The 25,122-nt window shown below is 33.2% G+C and overlaps 1 protein-coding gene across 3 annotated transcripts in view; it reads right to left on the reverse strand.

Annotated features, from left to right (window-relative positions):
• LOC117222485 (uncharacterized) overlaps positions 1 to 25,122 on the reverse strand; it is a 364,434-nt gene that overhangs the window by 95,350 nt on the left and 243,962 nt on the right. For all 3 annotated transcript variants that reach the window (XM_076522259.1, XM_076522260.1, XM_076522258.1), the window contains exons 10-16: positions 23,954 to 24,506; positions 17,497 to 17,915; positions 14,304 to 14,433; positions 11,157 to 11,624; positions 9,618 to 9,791; positions 7,347 to 7,484; positions 5,018 to 5,123 (exon numbers count right to left, since the gene is read on the reverse strand). In XM_076522259.1, coding sequence (XP_076378374.1) covers positions 5,018 to 5,123; positions 7,347 to 7,484; positions 9,618 to 9,791; positions 11,157 to 11,624; positions 14,304 to 14,433; positions 17,497 to 17,915; positions 23,954 to 24,506 — 1,988 coding nt within the window. The remainder of the gene's footprint in view (positions 1 to 5,017; positions 5,124 to 7,346; positions 7,485 to 9,617; positions 9,792 to 11,156; positions 11,625 to 14,303; positions 14,434 to 17,496; positions 17,916 to 23,953; positions 24,507 to 25,122) is intronic.

The following is a 25,122-nucleotide window of genomic DNA, read 5'->3' on the forward strand; positions in this document are numbered from 1 at the left end:
GTTTGAAGATGACCTATTATTTATTCAGATATTTCCCATTTGTAGAATTTTCATGGAAGCCATTTTTAGACTTCCAACCGAGTTCCAATGTTCTTTGCTACGTCATTGAGAACCGTGAAGGTTCCCGTTAGCAATTGCAAAAAGAATTGATTGTCAAAATGTGCCAATATGGCACATATTTTTACATTTTTTTGTACTGCGATCTATGGGGCAAAATAAGGCATATTAAATAATTTATTATATCACCATATTACTATTAAATAAAACGAAACCAAAGTATAAAATTGTTTTGGATTGTTTCTAGTTTCTGTCACCATTTTTAATAGTTTCTAATACTTTTAATCAGTTTTTTATACTTTGCAACAGTGTTTTGAATACTTTTATCATTTATCACATAGTTTATCATGAGCTTTAAGTTGTTTTTTTATCGTTTTCAGTTTTTTACGTATTTAATAATTATACAGTATTATACAGTACTATACAGTACTATTATACAGTATTATACAATATTATATATATTATAATTATACAGTGCAAATAATAACATTTATTTTTTAACGTTTAATAATTCCTATTACGATAAAATACCACAAATAAATAGGCACGTTTTGTCTTTAAATAATATTTTAAATAATAAATAATAAATTGTCATTAAATAATAAAAATAATATTTTGAATATTTTATTAATAATTTTTATTTATTTAGAATTAGTTTAATTGCTACTATATTGGATTGAATAATAAACTCGTCTGTGGTTGTTAATGTAGTAGTTTTGTGGAAATTTACTCAGGCAAAGATCCTGTAGGATCCTTTCGTTGTAGTAACCCTGGCAGCTTTTCAATAAATTTATACTATTAAGTAATGTCGTAAGTATTTACCTTTGTTGTTAACTCGGTAACAATATGTCTGAAGTAATTACCTTTATTATTAACACATTGTTAACGGTATAGTAGAGAATGGATCTTACCTCGGTTCCTGCACATTTTTGGTTCAGGTAAAAAATAATAACTCCTATTTAAAGGAATAAGAATGATCCATTAAACAATAGTTTTTATTCAATATTGACGAATATATCTAACGATGATGCTAGCAGTGTTCATCATGAAGTATTTTTTCCTTATGGAGATTAAAAATATTGATCTCGTCAACTATATGCACCAACATCTTTATTTTTACAAGACGTAGAAATCTGGCCACAATTTCACTTAAGCGCTACAATTTAGTGACCATGATCCTTATGGAGCAACAGTTGCCCCTACTTTCACATTATGTAAATTCATTGTTATGTGACAGTTTCATGAAGGAAAAAGTGAAAGATTGTGCAATGTAGAATTAAGAGAATTTTGCAATGTAGAATTAAAGACATGCTGCAGTGTAGAATTAAAAACATGTTGCAGTGTAGAATTAAAAACATGTTGCAGTGTAGAATTAAAAGCATATCGAAATGTAGAATTGAAAAATATTTACTAAAGAATGTAACAGTATTTCAATAAAAATGTACTCAATTCTAACAAAATTAAAAAACACCAGCTGATTCTGAGAATAAAATTCTTCTAAGTTATCCTCAAAATGATACACATTTATTTATAGCATCAATTGCAAATGATACCCTTCGAGATATTTATCATCGTCGGCGTAAACGAATTTATTACACAACCCAATAGTTTCCAACTGCTTTTTACTGTAGCATGCACTATCGTAATCGCCTCATTATCTGACTTTTTCTTCAAGACATAAGCCATCAAGTTTTTTCCAAAAATTTGTATGTATATTCGCAGATTAAATATATCTACATATTCGCAATCAGGTTTTTGTCTTTTCTGTTATTAAAACCCGGAAATCAATATTTAAGGTTATTATTGTTATTAATAATTAATAATAATATATTATATAATAATATAATATATAATAATAATATATATAATATAATATATAATATAATAATTAATATATTATTATTTATTTAACGTTATTTTAAAGTGTTCCTGATCTTTTTCTACAGGTAATGAACAGAAGATTTCGTAAATATTAAATAAGGTAAGAATGGTGGATAAATATCTGTGAATTAATTTATTTTCCAATAAAACGTTTTCCTTGGGCAACATGGAACCATATAAAATAGTAGTAACTTCGATTGCAATCGAGTTTTATTCTCATGCATCATTCGAATTGGATTTGAACCAAAAGTAAAACTTTTTATTTATTTTATATTATAGAAATATAATTATTATATTTTAACCTGGAACAATTCTATGGGATATGGAATGAACGTACCAACAATATCAAAAGATAACAATGTTTTAATGTAAGTAAAAATACCATCTTAATATAGTACTGATGACAATAGGACATCAGATTATTGTCTGCTATCGCGCATTCCTTTCAAGATAAAAATTAATCCCCCTTTCGCTTCAATGAACGTTGTTTGATCTAATAAAGCTTTTGTTCGCGTCTCTGGAATTATGACCTATGTATAACGATTCAGTATAAGTAGCTTATTATAACAATACAATAATATAGAAATTACTACATTAATCGAATATGAACTTTTATTCCATTTAATTCACAAAATAATATTTGTGACAACGAATGAAACAAAAGTGTTAATAAAGTTGAAAATATTTGGCGTTTTTAGACTATGGCAGCTTATGTTTCATTTCGTTTATATTCTTGCAACATGTACTTGTATAATGATTTATTTAATAAAGATGTATTTATTATTTATTTATTGTTTATATTGTTCGTTCTTTCGTTTATTTCCTCGTTTATTTACTGTAATTATATATTATACAAATACGTCTATCTGTTATTATTATCATTATAAATTATAAAATCAAATAAAAGTTTATTATTGTAACACTTTAGATTAAAATAATATTCAGCCTTACAGAACTGAGTGATCTCAATACGTTTCATGCGGATTCCAATTAGGCGTACGAAAAAATTCGGCGTTTAGCAGAACTAATTGTATTGCGTGCTTACATGTCAGTCAACGTCTACTTGCTATAGAAATCAGGAAGATAAATTCGATGTGCATAACTAAAAACTTTCGTAAAACTATCATGCTGCATTCAGACAAATGTTGCACCGGAGCCGTTATAGTTGACATGAAATATAAATAATAGCATTCGAACGTGAACGAGATCGATTCCACAATGATTTTATTACAACCGCATACAAATAATAAATGTGACAATTACATTTGCAAAATTATTAAAATAAAAGTGGTAAATTCATTCATTTAAGTCATCCTTAATTTACTGGAAACTTGAATTAAAATTAGCAGACTCGAAATGACGAATAAATACGCTGAAATGCTACGAGGATCGGTCGAGTAATAACAACATCGAAACTAAATAATACTTTCTACAGGTAAAAAAAAAAAGAAACAAGAGAATAATTAGTACGAAGCCACAACAAAGCAGTATTTATTATATAATAATTACAATGAACGTGTACACAAATGTCAACTAAAAATGAAAATATTCTAAAGGTCTATTACAATCGCAACCCATGTTCGTTGCAATAAAGCAAGAATAACAAGGATGATATTAATTAAAATAATATACGTCTATATAAAACGTCTATATAAACGTCTGCCGATAAAAAAAATTAAACATCAGTATGGTATAAACCTTAGTATACAGAGGATATACATACGTTTTCACTTCACTAACGCGAAATTTTTCTGCATTGCTGCATTCTTTCCGAAGAAAATAGCGTTCGTTGCTTAACACTGTCCCAAAACATTTTATCTTTTAATCACTTCGGAATCAATTTGACACATCACATTATTGTTAAATTGCATCGAAGCCGTTTAACATTTTGCCAAGGATGACAAAGTCCGGGTGAACGTTTTCATATGCAAAAGAAATTCATTACACAGCATGCAAATGATTAATTTACGATACAGGCAAATTTCAACATGCACTTACGTGTATATACGTTATGCGCAAGCTATAACCATATATCGAACACTCAAAACTCCTCCGGGTACCAAATGTATGTATTAAAATTTAATCATTCCAGTACGCCGAACGTAAATGTCAGAATTTCAATATATTAAATAGATAATTGTTGGTTATTACAAACTACAGCACATAGAAAAATATGAAAAAAAAGACACTAATTAAACCACTCCAAACGTGTACAAGAGTCTTACGAATATCTATCGTGTATAACTGCAAAATATAAATGCATAATTCATATGCTAATACTCGTCATATCAGTCTTTGAAAGGTAACGCGGATAAGTATGTACAAATTCATTATTGTCGATCTTAGGGATCTACGAATAAATTTGACGAAGTTTTCATCATGATTGTTCATCGTTATATTCTCTGAATGTGCAAATTGGTCAACCTGTTAACCGGGTGATACGACGACCATGAATACTCATGCGAACAGACAAAACGTGAAAACGAAATTTTAACCACTCCCAAAATGCTCAAGTAGAATCATTTCTGAATGATTTGATATACCTTCAGAAAAATTAATCAATCTAAAACAGTCGATATTTAAACGATCAATTGTAATTTGTATAATATGATTAATATTATTTTATGTCACATAAAATAAAAAAACAATGAATACAGTTACAATCAGCAAAAAATTCGAAAATTGGATAAGAAAACGATGAATACAGAGCGAACCCGGTTAACAAATTAACATGCAACTGACAGAACCTAAAGTCTGTTGAATGTATAAAATATAATATCAGATTTGGAAGACGCTATTTTTAATAGACGGGAAAATTTTATGAAGTGCGTACAAACTGCGATCAGTGCAGTAAAAGTGAAATGAAGTTCGCATTAGTGGAGAATTAAGTCTCGGAATAAACCCGTTTATTATTCGTTCCCTTCATGGGACTGTTCAAGACGGAGTCGGAAAGTTTGAATTTCATAGATTTAAGAGAGAAGCAGGAATACGAGCCCGCTCAATGCAGTGACCAATACAGCGGTCATGTACGACAGCGATATAGATAGTGATCGACGGTCATTTTGATTCTTGTACTCACCACGAATTTGTTTCCCGTATTTTTCACTTCTGAATGAATTGCACACGGATTCCATTAGCGCGTGAAGACACCTCAGATTTTCTCTGCACGCGTACTCAACTTCGGTCTACAACACAAAAGTATAAGTCAGCTTGTAATCCACGTAACCGCTGCTACCTCAAAATTATAATACAGTTATTTATATTAGATTACATTAGACTGGCTATATTAGAAAAGTTTCCGCTCACTTTTCGAAAATTTTAAGAGTTATTCAGTTTCATCTTACTCAACTTTTTATTGCATAGTTGTCTGTTATCTTTAACTCTACATGTTTACAACATACTCAGATTTAATTACAAGAATCATAACGGAAAAATAAGATTCCTCGATTAATCAGTAGTAAGAACAATTATACACTGTTCTAATAAACCGATTAAAAATTGAGAGATAAAACAAGCCTCAAGACTCGGCAACTTATTCCTAAGTAAACATTGTTGTTATTAAGCTAATAATCATTATTTACACAATATTATAAGAATATTATAAATTGTTATTCTTATATTTTTATAATATAAGAATATTATAAAAATTTATTCAGTCTTTCTATTGTGAACGATATATCAAAATGTCTTTTTTTATTACCTAATAAATTTATTACAAAAGAGTTCAAGATAAATACAAGATACCACGGGAAAGTAATTATTAAGAGACCAAGTCCTTTAAGTTCAAAGTCCTCAAGTTCAAAGTTTTATTTCCTGTCAAGAATTAATTAATTAAAACTAGCATTCTTCTTAATATTATTCTACTTATTTTTATTTATCCAATATTATACAAGGGATTATGTGCAACTAAGTAGGCAAATTGTCGTTAAACAATGCAATTTCATACATGATAAAACCCTGAAGTATTACCGAATTTTTACCATAAAATTGTACTACACAAACAATCGAGAACCACAAACACATCCTGCGTCTAACATGCAAATCTGAATTTGTATAATGAACATAACATACCTGTGCAAGAGCTATACGAGAAAGCGTCCATGTACCAAGCTCGAGATCTAAACACCAAATTGGTGTGTTTATCTGTGACTTGGCGACAGTGTCACAGCGGGACACGTTGCGAAAACAGAATAAAGGCAGAAGCAGCGGTAAACATGCAAGCAGAGGTTGTTACACGCAGTTTGCCTAAAGCACACTTCTACCGTGAAATGTTTACATTTCAAGGTAGAACAAGGTATCACAAGTGTCGTATGGCGTAGTTATACTTCGCATGTAGAGGTCATTGTTAGAATATAATATCATCAATGTAATATATTCTCTCTTATAACAGTAAGTACAATCTCCATCGATTGATTTACAATTGTGATTGTGCATAGGTAAGCTGTCGCAAACGATAAAGTAATATTCATTAATTCATAATACTTGTCATTGATAAATCCTAGAATAAGAATGGTCACTAAAATTCTTGTAACAGTATTAAAGTAAACAGGTTCGTCGAAGTCATCTTTATTTATATTTTACAATGGTCATCGTTCCAGCCAGTTTAGAAAAATATTCTTTCAAAGTCCATATACCAGCCTTGTCTTATCCCGTACACAAGTATAAAAATTATCTCATAAAATCCACACACTGTACCCGTTGTATATTTACAATGATTTTAACCGTTCGAGTCCTAGGGATTGTTGAAAAAAAAAACTGTCAAAGAATGCCGAACAGCGTGATAGCGCTTGTCTTAATATGCGTACTATTAGTTCATAAATATTTCAAGTTTTGTTAAACAAAAATTTGTATTAAAAAATTGCATTATTTACATTTAAAAAAGACAGCTACACGACGTACGTTCGTGAGTAAAGTTGAGCGCCCTACTTTGACAATCTATGTCCTGGGTCTTTTCGACACAAAATCTAAACATCGCGATCACGCTGCTTGGGATTCAAACGGTTCAAAGTCGTACAAAAAAAAGTCGTCATATCAAAGCAACAGAAAAGGTCAAATAGAATAGCAAGTGTTCAAAGATAGATCTATTAGATAGATGTGGATTATTACAATACACAACACCACCATTCGAAACAACGCGAACGTTGTCACAACGTCCACACGCAGTCGAAACACCGATCATACAGTTAGGGGTAAAAGCCAAGAGCACTCAAAGCAATATAAGTAAAACGTGAGGCGAGCGTTGTTATATGGAGACAAACATACTTTACGCCGTCGCACAAACGTACAAAGGTTTTGCGGAAGAAATTGCAGGTAATGCCTCGAATTCTTTTCAGCGCAGCTTTAAATACCTTAAACAGCATCTGCACCGGTAAACACAGAAACGGTAACACCGATGGGAATATACGTACGCAGTCATCGGGCATTGTCCCGGTGTTCGACCTTAGAAACAGATTTTCGGCGAGAGATAATTGCGATTGTGACCTTTCCACCACGTTACGGATGTCATCCACGTCGTTGTCGCTCTCCTCTGAGCTATCAATGCTTTCCTGCAACATATTCAATACGTCATCTTTAATATTTTCAATGCTATTTTAGATTTGGTCGCATTAACATGCTACTATGCTAAATAATAGGATGTTTGTGAACCCTTATTTATAATTAATTTAAAAACAATGAATTCATTCATGCATAAGGACTTCAGAAGTTCTAGTGGAAATTGAAATGGGATTCATTAAAACAATTTAGTTACTTTATTGCTTACAATAACTAACTAAATAATAATGATTCTTAAATCATGCTCTAGTTTTTAAAATCATGAAATTAGATGAGAAAAACGTGGACAATTCAATGTAACTATAATCAATAACATTGTTGACTTCGTTATTTAATTTAGAAGCGATATTATTTAGAAAATTACTTCATGGTAGTAACTGTTACTTATTTTCTTCACAGAAATATGTACAGGGCTATTTGAAACGGTTTCTACCCACGATTGGACTTTAAACATATTCTAATATTTTTAAACAGAACAGTATAATTATTTATATCTATTTTTCATTTTTCATTTTATTGTTAAAACAGCAATTTCTTATTGTGATGAACTACACAAAAATGATGGCTTTAAGAAAATATACTAAGTGAATGTAAGAGTGATCATCGTGTACCACTAATTGAAAGATATTGGAGTCAAGCAGAGAATCTAATATTTTCGTGGACTCATGCCAGTGGTGCTCAGACCGTATTTGATCAGAAACGTACTGCCACAAGATGGCTTATCATTTCTATCTACCATATACTAAAATCAAGCTAACGAATTGATCTTCTGCAAACAAAGTGGTCTCACAGTTATATGATACGTTTATAAATCATTACATCAAAGTAATAGCAAAAAATGAACCTGCTGCAGTCGTGCTGGGACAAATAATTTTCCAAGGTGAAATGTGAATTATAAAGTGTATGAGAAGTACATACAAGAACCGAGACTATAAAATTAAATCATACAGATTGATAAAAAAAAATGTGACAAAAATTCCAATATATTTAGAAGGGAAAATAATAATTTCTATAATATCAATTTGCCTAGTAATATCATGGTTAAATTATCAAGAAATATAAAATTCACAGCTACATGTGATTTGTCTGCGTCGTCTAAATTCCAAATCATGCCAAATGTAGTCGACTACAAAGGAACATCTACAGCGACGACGATGCCCGTAATTACATCGTTTACCCTTGTTAAGAGATGATCAGCGTACAGACGCCTTCGCCTCGCAGAACTCTTTAGAAGAGATGGAGAAATTCAACTAGCAAATGTATATATCCAACCAAAGAAACTGAGTACTTCGAATTGCTATTATCATTTTACGTAAAAAAATCAATATTTTCATCATAGAGGAACAAAATAAAGCTGAGAAGGAATAAATAAACCCAACATATGATTCCTATAAAGTACGTTAATAAAGAACTAGTTTAAAAAGGTCATGTAACAAGGTAATAACTCGGTGTCAGGTTGCAAGGTAAGAAAGAATTCATTATCAATATTTAACCGTTCTCTTATTGACACACATTTCAACCAAAGCTTTATTTGCTGTAGTGGAATTACATTCTGTTCACAGCAACGTACAAACGATTGCTTCATCGATATTATCATTTTCATATAAGTCGAGCATTATAACACTAAGGCGATGCGTGTAATTATGCAAGAAAAAATATTTAAAAAAATGTACGTGAACACAATTCTAGTCAATGGAAGCCACTAACACAATTATATACTTAGATACAGACAGCTTTTAAAAGAAAGATGCATCGTATGCTAACGTTACCCCCTGCATTATTCACAAAATAAGCAAAAAAATTATGTGTTAATCTACACTACATGTATTATCTTCAAAATAGGAAGGAGGTGATTGTCTGCAGACTTAACACTAAACCTACTTGCAATTGTTGCAAAACTACTTGAAAATTGTTGCAATTATAGAGACACTTTCACAGAAAATAACTGAATAAATTTCTTATATCAAGCATAGACTAATAAAAATGACGGACAGTTGAAATAAATTCGCTTTTACTATTCTTCTAAAGCATCATCCGCCATTTTCAGTGCTCGGTAGGTTTAGTGTTATCTGTCACAGAAAGAATACGGACACTTGATCGAAAAAGAAGAAGAGAATGGAACGTACATGGTGCATACGACTTCTAGGCAGTGGAGAAGAACTAGCGGGAACCGCGCTCATACTGGAAGCACAATCGGACTGACTATCGAGGAAGTTTCGGTAATCGTCTCCAAAGTCCAGCAATCTTCGAGCAGTTTCAACGTCCAGGGCTTCGCTGTATGGCTCACTCGAATACTTTTCCTAGCAAAAACAGATCAACAAATAATATTAAAAAAGGATTCGTAAGCAATTGAACGGGACAATCAATTGGAGAAGGGAAAATTAACACTATACTAGCGATAGTCCAACATCGTTAATACCAGAATTATCGGATGGCTAAAAATGGTTGACGTTTTTTAAAAGATAATATTTAATATTTAACAGTTCTCGTGTTAATAATGTTTCTTTATTATATTCGAGCCTTTAAAATGAAAGTATTCTAAATATATTTAATATCAAAATTGCAATCGGAAATTCTTCTTGAAATCTTCATGTTCATTTTTATGTGTAACATTATACAAATATAACAACATTAATTCCGAAAATTTGTTCGTCATATTTTAGAGAATCGTGTAGTTTTACACTGTACAACACATATTCTGCACTAAGAGACACAATCATTCTTCTTACTTTAAACTAGCAAGATATTTAAAGAGTTTTCTTCCGGAAAGCAGATCACAACTGTGAACAATTAACAAAGTTATCATGTTTGAAAGTTATCATCTTTCAAAGTTCCATCATCCCAATTGTATCTCTGACTTTTTGGTTCAGTTTTTAAGATAATTAACTTCAAAGTTTTCCTTCAACTCTGAAAATACACGTCTAATTGATTATTTTAAAATTACTAAAAATTAGTAGAACAATTATTAGACGAATATTATATAGTATATTAGGCCATTATTAGGTAAGTACGTAAAACTTTTACATGAAAAATACATTAATACATACATATCTTCTTTTTCTTTCTCCAGGAAAATATATTTTATGATTCATATCTTTATTCATAATACTATTCCCTTAAGAATATTTTTATTAGTTGAACAGAGACAAGCTTCATTTGCATTTTAAAATTAAAACAAAACTAACAATAAAATGGACTACACTATTTATGTTATTATTACTTAATTATTTATTGAAATAATCAACTACACACGTATATAAAAAAAGAGAAACTTTGACATTAAATATCTCAAAAACTATTAATCTTCTGTCCCCAAAAACGGGCACCATTAGCTTCAGTATTCGAATCTTCAAAATTTATATTTAGAATTTGATTGAAAATTCATTATAATCTAAAATTTATACTTGAATGTCTGAGTTGCACTTAGGGACCTCTCGTTGCAAGTTAAAGAGGCTCGTGTCTCATTAAAAATTGTCCGGGTTCGATTAGATGCCTGCCAAATCTGAAATGTTGTTGTACAGTGTTCTCCGTTCCGTAATTACGTTTAGTATCGTCCAGCGTCTAGGACCGGATCAGCTATTACAGCTGGGGAGAGAACTTTCTCATAAACCGGCGTTCAGGAGAGTTTCCTCGCATCGTACACGCGAGAGACAGTACATCTTTACCTGATAATTATCCCAAGCCGGATCGGAGATCGAGGTGTTGCCTAGGCTGTTCATCTCCACGTCGCTGTCGACGTTCAGTTGATGATTGGGCAGCCCCTTGTTGCTGAGAACGGTGTCGAGCAGGTTCTCGGTGTACGGGAAGCGACCGCGCGTGCAATTGCGCTGATCCTCGCCCTCGGTTTCGGACGTGGAAGCCACCGAAGTACAGCAGGGTAATCTGAACGGCGGCGTCGGGTCGCTGGCTATCGTCCTCTCGGCCGAGAGTTCCTGATGGGCGGTGCACCCCGAAAACGAACCGGACTTCACCAGCATCGTCAACCGGCCGTGGCAATCTCGCGAGATCGTGCGGATCGATCGACTTCCGCTCATCTTTCGGGCAGAAGACCTCTGCTGGTTTGACGAGCTGCCGTCGCTTCCGGCGGAATTGTTCACGTTCACGCCCTCCGAACTCGACTCGCTTTTGCGACCCTGCATCATCAAAAGATCCGCGAGTGTAAAGTATCCGGTTAAATCAGATATCGCTGCAATCTGTTCGGACGATTTTTTATATTCCTTGGGAAAACAGGTGCGTGCAGGAAGTACATTAGGAACTGACCACTTATTTCAACGTTTTATACAATTTTTGTTATGTTCTTCGTGTTATATGCAGTTACTTATATTTTTGTTAAAACATTGTGCCATCGTTTTGCTATTTTCTAGATCGTTGTTGAAAACGTCCTTGAACATATTATTAAATCGTTTCATTGTTTTTCACTTAGTTAAACACTATTGAATCGATTTGCTGTTCTCTATATTGTTGTTCAAACGTTATCGAATCATTTTATTGTTGTTCATATGTAGATCAAAATTGTTGAATCCTGTTGCTGTTATCTATGCATATTGTTGTTAAAATATTATTGAATTGTTAAAATAATAGCATTTTCCTCTATATTGTTGTTTCAATAATGTTAAATCGTTTTAATATTTTCATACATTTACTGAAAAATATACAGCATATATATAAAATATATAAAAACTATATATATAATATATATTTTTATATATTTTATTTATTATATATTTTATATAAATAAATCTATATAAAATTTACATAAAAATATATAGCTTAAAAAATGCCTAATAGGTTTCCAATTATCTATTTCTATCAGAATAACGTGAAAAAGCATCACGTGTCACGTCTACTGTCAGGTACGATAGAGGGTATAGTGAGCGATGCGATGATAGTATTTAGGATACGAACGTCTGCCAAAGGAATCGTGAAAGTATGAAAGTGACGATTTGATGAGTGCTTCCGTAGTAATTCACAGTAAAAATTGCTGTACAAATTTTGTCCCAAAGAAAACTACAGAAATAAATAGGATCTTATTGACACCGGAAATTTCGATCCAATTATTAAATTGTGCATTCAATATTTCAGCTAATGGCCATTTTCCAGAATATAATTAAAAACAACATCAGCGGCTGCAATGGCTATCCGACCACCCTAACTATTAAAATATAATGAGTTTGAGATAATTACAATGGGGTGGAAAGCGATATAACAACTTTCGATATATCTCGGATTTCTCCTATCGAAATACCAACCATAGAACGTCACGCTATCGTACCGAAAACAGATACGTCCGTGAACCTGCTCGCTTCTCATAAAAGAAAGGGATAGGGAGTTTGTTCCCGACAGTTTCAGTATAATATTCACTGTTACTAACATGTCGATGATAGACTTGGCTATATTTCAACCTAACATGAACCCTGTTTAGATTACACCACGCGAATATACACTGCTATTCAGATAATTAATTTTACAAGGTCGGTATATTTTGTCTACAACCTGTCACCTGTCGTAGATCTCTGCGTGGACTATTAAAATTCATTAGGTCAACAACATATCTCTTTCCTATTCTGCCCTAATATTATATGCTTTTGACAAAATTATTCGTATTATAAAAGATGCATATTTTGAATGACTAATTCGTGTTCGTTTCGTTCAAATAAATTGAGCTGCATTTTTTATATAATTTTATATATATTAATATTGGCAGTGGAACTAAAATTATACTAAAATTGTAATTTCAATCAAAAAACTATGATAACTCAAATTTGCAACAAAAATTAGACAACTTTTTCAGAAATATTATAAAAATAACATTATTTCTCCGTTAGAAATGGATTTTTATTTCATACAATTCCATTTTATGCCCGATTACGTAGAAAGTATTAAATAAGTATTAAGTTATGGCAATGATTTTACCCATAACGATTGTATCCATAACTGTGCAGAATTACAATTGAATTATTCAGCTCATTATACTGAGAAAGCAATTCAATTACATTATCATTCAATCACATCTTAATTTGTAATTAAAACCTCCGTTCAATTAAATTACACTATAATTCGTTATTTCAACTGGAGTAGAATTGCGGTTGTAATTTAATTAAAACGTCGAATTAAAAAATGATAAATTAACAGGTAATAAAAGACGAAAATACGCAGAATAAACAAAAACAATGTGTGCACGAAAGAAAAACATAAAAATCTATCTGACATGTTCAAAATTTGGAACTGTATTTTAGATATTTCGGGCCGCAGTTGAAGAACTGCATTTCAATTACAGCAATTAAAAGCAACGTTACATTTCAATTTGCATTGTATTTGAATTCCATTCGTGAATAAAATGATTAGCAACTGGATTAACTCAAAGGTTCGAATTAAATAATTAAATTACAACGTAGTGGTATTACTATGTAATTGGAATACAATGTAATTGAATTAGCACAACTCAGCTCGTACTTGATTTTATCACTTGAACTATGCACCGCAGACTTGAAGTCAGCGAAACAGTATACTTAGATTATATTCGTATTATAAATCATACAAACATCAATTAACAGTAGTCAGCTCTTTCCTGTACCACGTACGGGCTAAAGTAAAACTGTTGAATGCATTTCTAATGCATCAAGAGAGTCAGTTCCAATGAATTGATATTCCTCGTCCGTAATAGTATCGATGATAAAGAGGATAATAAGTGTATTAGTAGACTAGGTACTACCACCATACCGGTCGAAATGATAGACGTGAAATATGCTTTAACACGATTCGCTGATTCATTGGATTGCAAAAAGGTTGCATGCAAGAGAACACGTTCTTACCAGGGTCTTCTTGCGCAGCTTGCTTTTCTTCCGACGCAACGAGCTGTTTCGAACCACACGGCCATCATGGCAAATGATCGATTCCTCCAGCAGCGTGGATGTTGAGTTATTGAATGATTTGCGTGATCCCCTGTAATCAGAAATACAAGACCGAAAGGGTCAAGAGAAGGCTAAAGCTAGTGTTTCAGAGAAAGTAGGGATTTGCGGTGATACGGTTTCAATCGCGTGCATCAATAAAATCGAACGGATTGATTTATGGTAGGTACAATACAAGGATAGCGATATTTACCACAGAGTATTCCTGGAAAGAGAATTGCAATGTCCTTTTCCTCTATCAAGCAAACTTGATGTTCCATAAATTCAATCGAACCGATTATAAACCTTATATTGAAAATAATTGTAACGCGCTATCACCTTTTTAATTTATTAAAGGGAGATACTACTATGAATTTTATTGCTGCGATTGTGAAGAAAAAAGTTTCGCCGAGGCTGTCAAATAAATGGAAACCAATCAATTGTTTAAAAGAAACGTGACGAGAAGATTATTAAAACGATATTTAAAACTCAAACGATATTTTGGTAAAACCACGCAGAAAATAATACATTAAGACGAAACGCCATTATTTCCTCATATTTGAACATTTACTTTTCTGCTAATCTATTGTATCTTTCTAATTTGATTAGGATTCGCAAAATGTAAGAATGTTGAAAGAGTAATTCATGTCGTTGAATTTAACTTTTCAATTTTAATGCAATCAAATAGTTTAATTTTATGAAATTTTTTAGATTGCTGGTGTGGCAGTCAAAGTTAATACAATTTAATTAGCTATTTCAATTGTTCAAAAAACATGAAACTGTTATGTCATAATTATACAGCGTACGTTTATGCATTTATGGCATGTGCAGGCTTGCAAAATTTAAGATATCCTATAAATCAACAAGAACTAATAGCATTTACGTATTTTTCACATGAAGGATCTTTTAGTTAATAATTGTTTCAGATAGACATATAGAATACTTGACTATTGTAATAAATTGAATTTATTTCCTTGTTCTTTAAAACGACTGCTGGTGCAGTTTAATTTCTCGAAGTAAATATATTCATGAAATCGATACTGCATTTATGGCAATAATGAATAGTTGCAATTTAAAACAGTAGAAAGAATACAAAAATTTGAAAATATCTATGCATTACTTTTAATCTATTAAAATGATCAAAGAAAGAGTGAACTCGCTATAAAGTTTCTACTTCTTGTAATTGATATAGGCAATTTCTACTTTGCATAAAAATCTGCAGTTTGATAATTAGTATTAATGTACAACGTGTAGTACAATAAGGTCAAATACCGTTTAAGTCTGTCGAGTGACAAGTGGAGCACACGTCGAAACCTACTAAGAAACGTGTCTTATGAGGCAACGGACATTTATCACCATTTAAAAACTTTAGATCATTTTAAACTCTTTAACAATTCTTTAGGAAGATACGTTTCTTCTAACCCATTCTTCTTTATGTAGCGATGGCTACGTTTGGAAAGGTTCCAAGAAAATTTGTCAAATATTTTTGATTAGTAACACATTCATTTAAAACGTTTGATCACATTTCGAGAAAGACATCTCATAATTCCAAGCTTTATTATGCTGATAAGAATGTGTATAAAATTGCAATTTTTTAATCCTATACTACTTATAATAACAGATGTCTACATTCGAAACAACAATCCTGAGATTCATAGTTGCACTATCTATGCAGTGTAGTTATAGATCACTAATTAATAGGTGAATAGCTTGCACACGATAAGCTACAAATGATTTGATAAATAAGATAAAAGCAAGTTAAAAATAACTGATAAGTTAAGTTAAATTCGATAAGTTAAAAACAACTGCTTCATAATTCACGATTAAAATAATATTCCAATTTCTCATCAACCAGTTTCAATTGTTAGCTATTGATAAATTATAAGTTAAGCTATTGATAATTAAATAAGAGGATTAATCTTGATCTCTAAGAGGTAAATTAAAAAATAAAAATAAAAGAGAATTAATACACAAGAATTTGAATAGATTTAGTTTATGGTTGCTAACATACAAAGATCAACTAATTCAAACTTCCAAACTCTAATCTTTCAGCAAGCAGTTTAAATTATTTGCTATTGACATAAATAGACTGTGAATCGTTTCGCCAAGTAACAATTATCAATTACGAAAAATGATTTTGAAACAGAAACTCACTTCTTCTTGTATTAAACTTTAGTAACCTGGGACAAATGTGACAATGTCTCTGTAGTATGTATCATTCTACTGTAGATATTTGTACAAAAGTAAAATTGTCTGCATCAAGTGCAAGACACAGGGGAGCCATGTGCAATTTGTTTTCTCTCTTAAATAACTTTAATATGCTGAACACATCGATATTCTGAATGTCTTTCAAACATTTCGTTATTTCATGTTTTTAATTATCCTGTTCATAATCCACTTTCTATTGCTCTCCATTTAATCATAAAAAAATTACAATTAAACTACTCTCAAATATTATATAAAAAATAAAAAAAAATTATTGGGAAGAAATTAAATGATACTAAAAATAATAATATAATACAAATTTTTATTTATGATTTTAAAAAATAAAAGAATGATCCAAAAAATTCAAAAACTTAATACAATTAATATATGAAAAAAAATTCTACAATATAAAATTGTAGAAAAAATTCTATAATATTAATCAATTACTGAAATAGGTATCCATTTCTACCACAAATGCATAAAATCCGCAAATTATCTGTACGAGTCCGGCATATTTCTGACATGTGTTGTTTGTTTGTGTTTATAATGACTGGGTGAGAACGTGTCTTTGGTCGGGCGGGATGGTAGCTTAATTGGTTGAAGCATTCGCCCGGCAAGCGGAAGATCCAGGTTCGAATCCCGATTCCCGATCCTATTCGATCGGGTGGACACATTTTCTGCTACATATCATAAATGCATGAAATCCAGCAATTATCATAAATGCATAAAATCCAGCATTATCATAAATGTATAAAATCCAGCATTATCATAAATGCATAAAGATTCGAAAATACGTGACAGAAAATTGACAACCAGCAAATTTAGTAGCAGATTCAAAGAATGGCCATCGCTTGACCAGAAGAGAACCAAAAACAGAGTCCGAAAGAAGAACCATATACAAAAATATACTCACGTGGCATCTAGGGACACCGATTTGGTCGGCGGCGAAGAGACCAACTGGTGCAGCGCAGTTTCGGATATCGAGAACTGCGAAATGGAATCGTTGGTCTGATTTAGACCAGAAGCGTTCCCGATCTGCGAAATGCTCGAAACGCTCCATGGTCTAGGTCCATTCGCCTTCTGCTTGGGTCGCAGAACCACCTTCGGCGTGCCAGAATCCACCATCATCGGATGAGCCTCGTTGACCGGTGTCTTCTCCGGATCGTCGAAGATCTCTTGCGACACCGATTGCGACGTGCATCCGAGCAGTGCGCCTTCAAACCGTCGATAGGTCGCTACACTGCTCTGGAGATCTTCCGACGAGACGGACTGCCTCTCCCCGTCGGACTCCTCCGTCGTGTACTCGCCGCTGGCATCGCAGCTATCCAACGGCTGTAATTCACGCTGATTACAATTGTTGCGAAACCTTATAATTCCCCTTAGCCCTCGTTACAAACGGCGCGCGCGTGACCACGCTGAGGACTCTCGCGCAAACATAAACGTTCTGCATTACACCATTACCAGCGCATCCCGCTCTGAAATTTTGCAACACTGGTAGCCGGCTCGTTTCATTTCACTTTGCGGCTTCCATTTTATCGAACGTTTAACCCATACCGCCGTCGCGTTTCTTTTTATTTTGACGAGGAACGTTTAACTTGTCCGGCCAATTAAGGGGCGACTTACGGCCGGAGTTGGACGTTATTCGAATAACCAGTTAAAAGTTTATTCGTAGGATTTATTCGATGTTTCATTCGAATAAAATTTTATTCGAAGAATTTATTCGATATATTGCTCGAATAAAATTTTATTTGCAAAATTTAGTCGACATATTATTCGAAGAATTTATTCGATATATTGTTCGAATAAAATTTTATTTGCAGAATTTAGTCGACATATTATTCGAAGAATTTACTCGATGTATTGTTCGAATAAAATTTTATTTGCAGAATTTAGTCGACATATTATTCGAAGAATTTATTCGATATATTGTTCGAATAAAATTTTATTTGCAGAATTTAGTCGACATATTATTCGAAATGTTAATCGGACAATACTTTATTTGAAACTAAAAATATTCATTGAATAAATTGGAAACAATATAAGATTTTTTAATTCTTTTGAAACTTTCAATGTTTCGTAGTACATGTACATATTTTTGACATAAATGCGTAATATCCGTAGTCGTATAATGACACATTATTTTTGAAATTTTCAAATCATTAATGGAAGAAAGAAATGGGTATTTACAAATGGGTATTTATAAAACCCTTTTAGTTTTCACAGCTATTTAGAAGTAAACAATGAATTAAACAATAAAAAGCTGATAAAACATTTTACCCTATATCTATATTTACTCGAAAAGTATTAAGTACCGTTTTAAAGAAACTGTAAAATTACAAAACATTGGAAATAATGAGTCTGTTTAAATAAAATTTAGAAGCTTTAAACAAAATGACAGAAGCTTGGAAATAATGAGTCTGTAGAAATAAAATTTAATAATGAAAATGACTAATAAATACATTTGATTGAATTGTCAGAGATTTCATGAAATAATAATTGTTGATTTTGAAAAGCATTGCGGGCATTGCAATGAACTGCAATGCACTTGATCGAATTGTCAGAGATTTTATGAGATAATAATTGTTGATTTTCAGAGGCACATCACCACCACATATATATTGCAGGCATTTGAAAGGTTTTGCAAGCATCGAGAACAGAGTTGCCAAGACTTAAAAAAGAATAAACTGGTTTTTCCACGACTTCGAATTTAATTGATTATACGATTTAATTACAGATGTTACTCATCACCGATGTATCAAAGTGCGATGAAAAAAATAATCGAACCTTATGGAGCTAAAGTGATTTCCAGAGGTAATACATGTTAAGTATCTACCATCGTTGCGTGTGGTACGGAGATCACAGTACATGTACCTTAGCATGTTATTAGTCTGACGTTAGTAGAAGTTCTCACGTCTCCTAGTAACATAACTCGTTCGTTTTCGCACAGCACGCGATGGATGAATGAAAGCGAAACAGGCATGTTACCCAAACGATACACTACTTCTGCCTCTAAACGGATTAACATCTCATCTGTGTTTACTATTATAGGTTTCCCATTTACGTTTTATTGCTTTAACGTGCACCGTATACCTATCGCATCGCGTCCTATCTCAACAGCGATGCATCTTCTTCTGGCAATTTCGACGTAATCGAAAGTTCATTTTCGGATCGTTGTCTCGAACATTTACGCGATTGTTGTACGTAACGCTGCTCTGTGCGCGTTCTATTGCCACAAGAAGTTAATTAATCGGTAAAATTACAACTTACAATTAACCCGTATCTGGAGATACGGGACATTTGAAACGCGAAGGGCAATTTTTCTCGGGTAGAATTCAGATTTTAATTGCATCACTTGTTCGATTAATAGAAAATGTCAAGAGCTTATCAATGGTCGCGTTCTAGCGTCTCGCAATTAATAATCTTCCTGCAATAATATTTCCTGTCGGACAAAAAGAAATCAACTTTCACCGATGTCAACAGCTGATCCTCATTAAATGGTGCTCTTCTCGCGCAAACGTCGCACATGCTTGCGCGAACCATTATGACCAGAGAACGTGGATCGCAGCAAAAATGAATGAACAACATTCTACACTCTCCTAACGGTGTAAGAAGGTCATAAAATAATATAAAGTCTATGTAAAGATAATTAAACATCTGAAGAAATTAATAGTTTCGAAAGTCCTGTATTATTTCCTACTTTATCACGTATTATAGTTTTTTACGTTACACCAACGCCTCTTTTACTATTCTATTACTATTGATAAGAAATATTTATATTATGTTTAACATGCCAGCACAATATACACACATTTCACGATAATAAAATATATTATTTTTTCTTTACCGTAATTTCATTTCTGTTGTACGAACTACACGATCTTTAATATTAAAAACATTTGTCTTCCCCATTGAAAATATTTGGTTTGTAATTAGAATATTTGTCTTCGATTTTGGATTAAAAATAATTGTTTTTCATTTAACATATTTGTTTTTCATTGAAAATATTTGTCTTTCATTAAATCCATTCATTCAAACCATACGTCTTTCATTTAAAATATTTGTTTTTCATATAAATTATTTGTCTTTCATTTAATCCATTTGTCTTCCATAGAAATTGTTTGTCTTCCATTTAAAGCATTTGCCCTTTATTTAAATTATTCGTCTTTCATTCAAAATATTTGTTTCTTATATAAATTATTTATCCTCGGTTTAAACCATTTGTCTTCCATATAAATTATTTGTCTCTCGTTTAAACCATGTCTCTTTTACTTAAACTATTTGTCCTTCGTTTAAAATATTTGTTAACGCATCTACGCGAAAAATTTGCCAACACGCGAATTTAACCGATTCTCGATTAACGCGTAAGCGAAATAAATATATCTGTCCACGGCACGTCAGAATAAACTCGTTCCACCGTTTTCTTGCCGATCAAATCGCTAGATAGCCGATTCTCGCTGCAACATACGCCTTCGCCCGCAGGACGATATAATCTACTGCATTATAATTTATTCCCAACAGTAAAACAAGGATGACGTGGCCGGTATAACCGAACGCGCGTTAACTATTCCCATAAAATTTCCGCGCGAGCAAAAAGTATTCATATCTTGGAAAGGATGCGTTAGCAGATATCGCGATAGCAGATGACCTTTGCCGATTCACCAGATGATTGTATAATACCAAAGTTCATCCACCCATTTCTCGGTTCGAGCGTATTCCCCCCGAGAGTACAATAGCAAGTAATTACTAGGGGTGTGCGGGATTTCAAATATATGTGAAACCTAGTCGTCAGGGTACTCGGCCACGTCGAAAAAATATCGAAATTCTCAAAAACTTATTCAATTTACGATATAAAGGGTTATATTACGCTCTTCTGTTTCCTTTCAGATTTTTATTCGCTACGTTTTGCTACCACGTAACACTAGATTTGCGGAATCCGTCAAAATGACGGGTCACTAATTATTCGCATTATTATTATTATATTATTATTAATATATTATTATTATTATATTATTATTAATATATTATTATTAATATATTATTATTATTATATTATTATTAATATATTATTATTATTAAATTATTATTAATATATTATTATTATTATATTATTATTAATATATTATTATTATTATATTATTATTATTCTTATCGTAAAGATACATTTATGAGTTATTTATTCAATTTATATGTTACTTACGGCAAATATGTTACACTTGTTAAAAATCAGAATAAATATCTTGTTGTTACTTTTATGAACTAATATAAAACAGCTGTTTTTTTTGTGCTCCGTAGAACTAGTGTTAATCATGACAAATGACTGGCAAGCATTTTTCATTTGTCTGTTCTGCATCGAAACCTAAATTGGGTTAACACGTTCGCGGGCAATAACGCAATTTGAATGAGTTGCAAAAATAGACAGGTGATTTATTCTTAAATCATTGCGTTGAAGTGCAGAATAATTTCAAAAAATAAACGCTATATAATTGAGTGCATGACGACGTGACTTATAAAGTTGAACGTTATAGCATTTATGGCGTTTTGCATCGCAATGAAAATAAATGCTGTAACATTCGTGTCCGCGAATGTGTTCAAGTGTTTTTGCAGCCAATGCCTCAATCTATACCAGCATGCTATAACCTGGATCCGGAGAAAATTCGATTGACGAGCAACTAAATTTATTCGAACAAGAATTCGCGAATAACGAATAACTACATTTGAGCCGTTTATTTTGAAAGTGGCATAAGTCACTTTACCGTAATGAAAAGTGGTGATTTTTAATGTTTATACGAAATTATTTATACTGTGAAAAGTATCCGATTCCTGAGATAACAAATACAAGTAATTCTTCTCGAAAGTTAGCATCCATATTTTTAAACGTGTTAAAACGCAAACCCTTAAATATATCGACTTAAAAACAAAGTGACTTATGCCACTTTCAAAATAAACGGCTCATTTATTTATATAATATTATTATTTATATAATATTATTTATATAATGATTTATTTATATAATTATTCGCGCAAGACGAATAATCGTAAACAGAACAGAAGAGCCTCGATTCCTTGACCACGCTTCTTATTTACATATTTCTGTCTCACTCGCACATCACACTAAAAAAGATGTGCTCAAAGTCAGCAATATTACTACTCGCGCCGATATTGCACAGGGTGTCCCATTTTACTCTGTCACCCTTAATTATTCTCAAATTTGCAATGTTACCAAAAGAAAATAGCTCGAGAGAAAGTTATGGTAATATAGCGAATAATAGCAGAAGGAAGGACAAATATTCAATACATTCTGAAATAATTCAATGGAATTTCAATGGTTTTCTTAGCCGTTACCGTAGACGTATGTGTAAATTGACATTGCCAGATACCGTTATATGTGTTTCTGCAATCAACGAATAATGGCTTAGAAATCAATTATTTTTATTCGCGGGGACATATAATATTTTATTCGCGAATGCAATATCCGCGAATGTGTTGGGGATTATTAATGTAAGTATCAATAAAACAAGGGGTGCGTGTGTCAGAGAGAGAGAGAGAGAGAGAGAGAGAGAGAGAGAGAAATAGTGAGAGAGAGAAATAGTGAGAGAAAGAAATAGTGAGAGAAAGAAATAGTGAGAGAGAGAGAAATAGTGAGAGAGAGAGAAATAGTGAGAAAGAGAGAAATAGTGAGAGAGAAATAGTGAGAGAGAGAGAAATAATGAGAGAGAGAGAAATAGTGAGAGAGAGAGAAATAGTGAGAGGGAGAGAGAGAGAAAGTGTGTGTGTGTGTGTGTGTGTGTGTGTGTGTGTGTGTGTGTGTGTGTGTGTGTGTGCGCGCGCGCGCGCGCGCGCGCGCGTGTGAGAGAGAGAAATAGAGAGAGAAATAGAGAGAGAGAAATAGAGAGAAATAGAGAGAGAAAGAGAGAGAAATAGAGAGAGAGAGAGCGATATTATTTTATTGAAAATTGAATTGTTAATTGACGAGTGTCCTGTGAAAAACATTTATAAAGAGTACAGCTTTAAATGAGAGATATGGAAGATAGTTGAACATGAATGAATTATTGATTATAGCATCTGCGATGTATGTCGAATGCGTTGAAAACTATTACTTTCCATTAGTTCAATATTTATAGTTCATTATTATTTGTATTAAATTATTGTAAACCCAACACAAATCGAATAGCTTATTCTCATATAAGATAATATCAACATATCCGCGAATAATTTTATTCAATTATTTATTCGTTCGAACAATTATCTCGATAAAAGGTTATTCGAATAACGCACAACTCCGCCTGGAACCAACCCAGCCGTTAGCTTTCCCGCCGCGTCCCGACGTTACCGCGAGTCCTCGCACAGGTCTAGCAAATCGAGCGACTTACCTGTAAGGTAGCTTCGTGGCTGCAGACCGAGTTCACCTTCAGCCACTCCTTGATGCGTGTGTATTTCACGCGATGATTGTTCGACGCAATACCCTTGTCGTCGAAGATCAGCGGGGGAAACGTCTTGGTAACGACGGCCCGGTTCTCGTCCCCGACCAATTTCTCGACCTCCTTAATGAGCCTCTGGATGCTCATCTTGTCGTTTCGCGTCTCGTCGTCGCTGTCCTTCTCGCGCTGAGAGGACGTGTCGGTTTCGTTTGAAGTCTCGTCGACGCACTCCATCGCGACCACCTCGACAGGCTTCACGGTCGTTTCCGCGATATCCTCGCAGCTTCCGGTGCACCCCGGTGTCTCGCCGAAGTCCAGCCGCACCAGGACGTTCGTTTCACGATGCTCCCAGACGTCGCCCGTGATCGTGGTCGCGGACGCCGTGTACGTCCACTCCTCCTCGGACGAGTCCTCCGCGACGATCGCGGACTCCTCGTTCTGCTCGGAGTCGGTGTCCAAGTGACGGAAGTAGAAGGTCGCGCAGTTCTTCGACTTCCTGTCGGATCTGATCAAAGGTAACCGCCGGTCAGCGATGCTCCACATTCGTCCGCGTCAATGGCATTAACACGTTCCGTGCCACGTGTACCATCGATGGTACACGCTTGCATGTTTACTTAGTGAACTGAACAAATTGTTTACAAGAAATTTAGAACCGAAGAATCAATTTCCACCGCAAGAATGGGCGTTGATAAGTTTTTGTTACGTTGTTACGTGTACGAGAATTAATAATTGCACGTAATACATCAAGTTTTAGTAAAATATCAAAGTGTGAAGATTCGAGTAAAAAAAGCTCGGCACGGAACGTGTTAACCAACTCGCCCCGTGCACCATTTTCGACACGGTTACTGTTCGACGACTGCGGATTTTATGCGATTCTGATCGAAACGACCAGGTGAAATTCTAAGCGATCGAGACATTAACCCTTTGCACTCGAGTGGTGACTCGGAGGCGCCGCTAAAATTTGTTACATCACGTTTAAAGATAATTCTGATATTAACAAAGTTTATATTTAAAAAATTGTTAAGAGTATAACTGTTACGTGGGAGCGAAGAGTCAATTTCATATACGTAAAATGCATTTTGTCATATAAAATAAGAATACTGTAAGTTAGAAAAATGATT

Source organism: Megalopta genalis, chromosome 5, assembly GCF_051020955.1.
Source record: "Megalopta genalis isolate 19385.01 chromosome 5, iyMegGena1_principal, whole genome shotgun sequence".
Classification (NCBI taxonomy): Eukaryota; Metazoa; Arthropoda; class Insecta; order Hymenoptera; family Halictidae; genus Megalopta; species Megalopta genalis.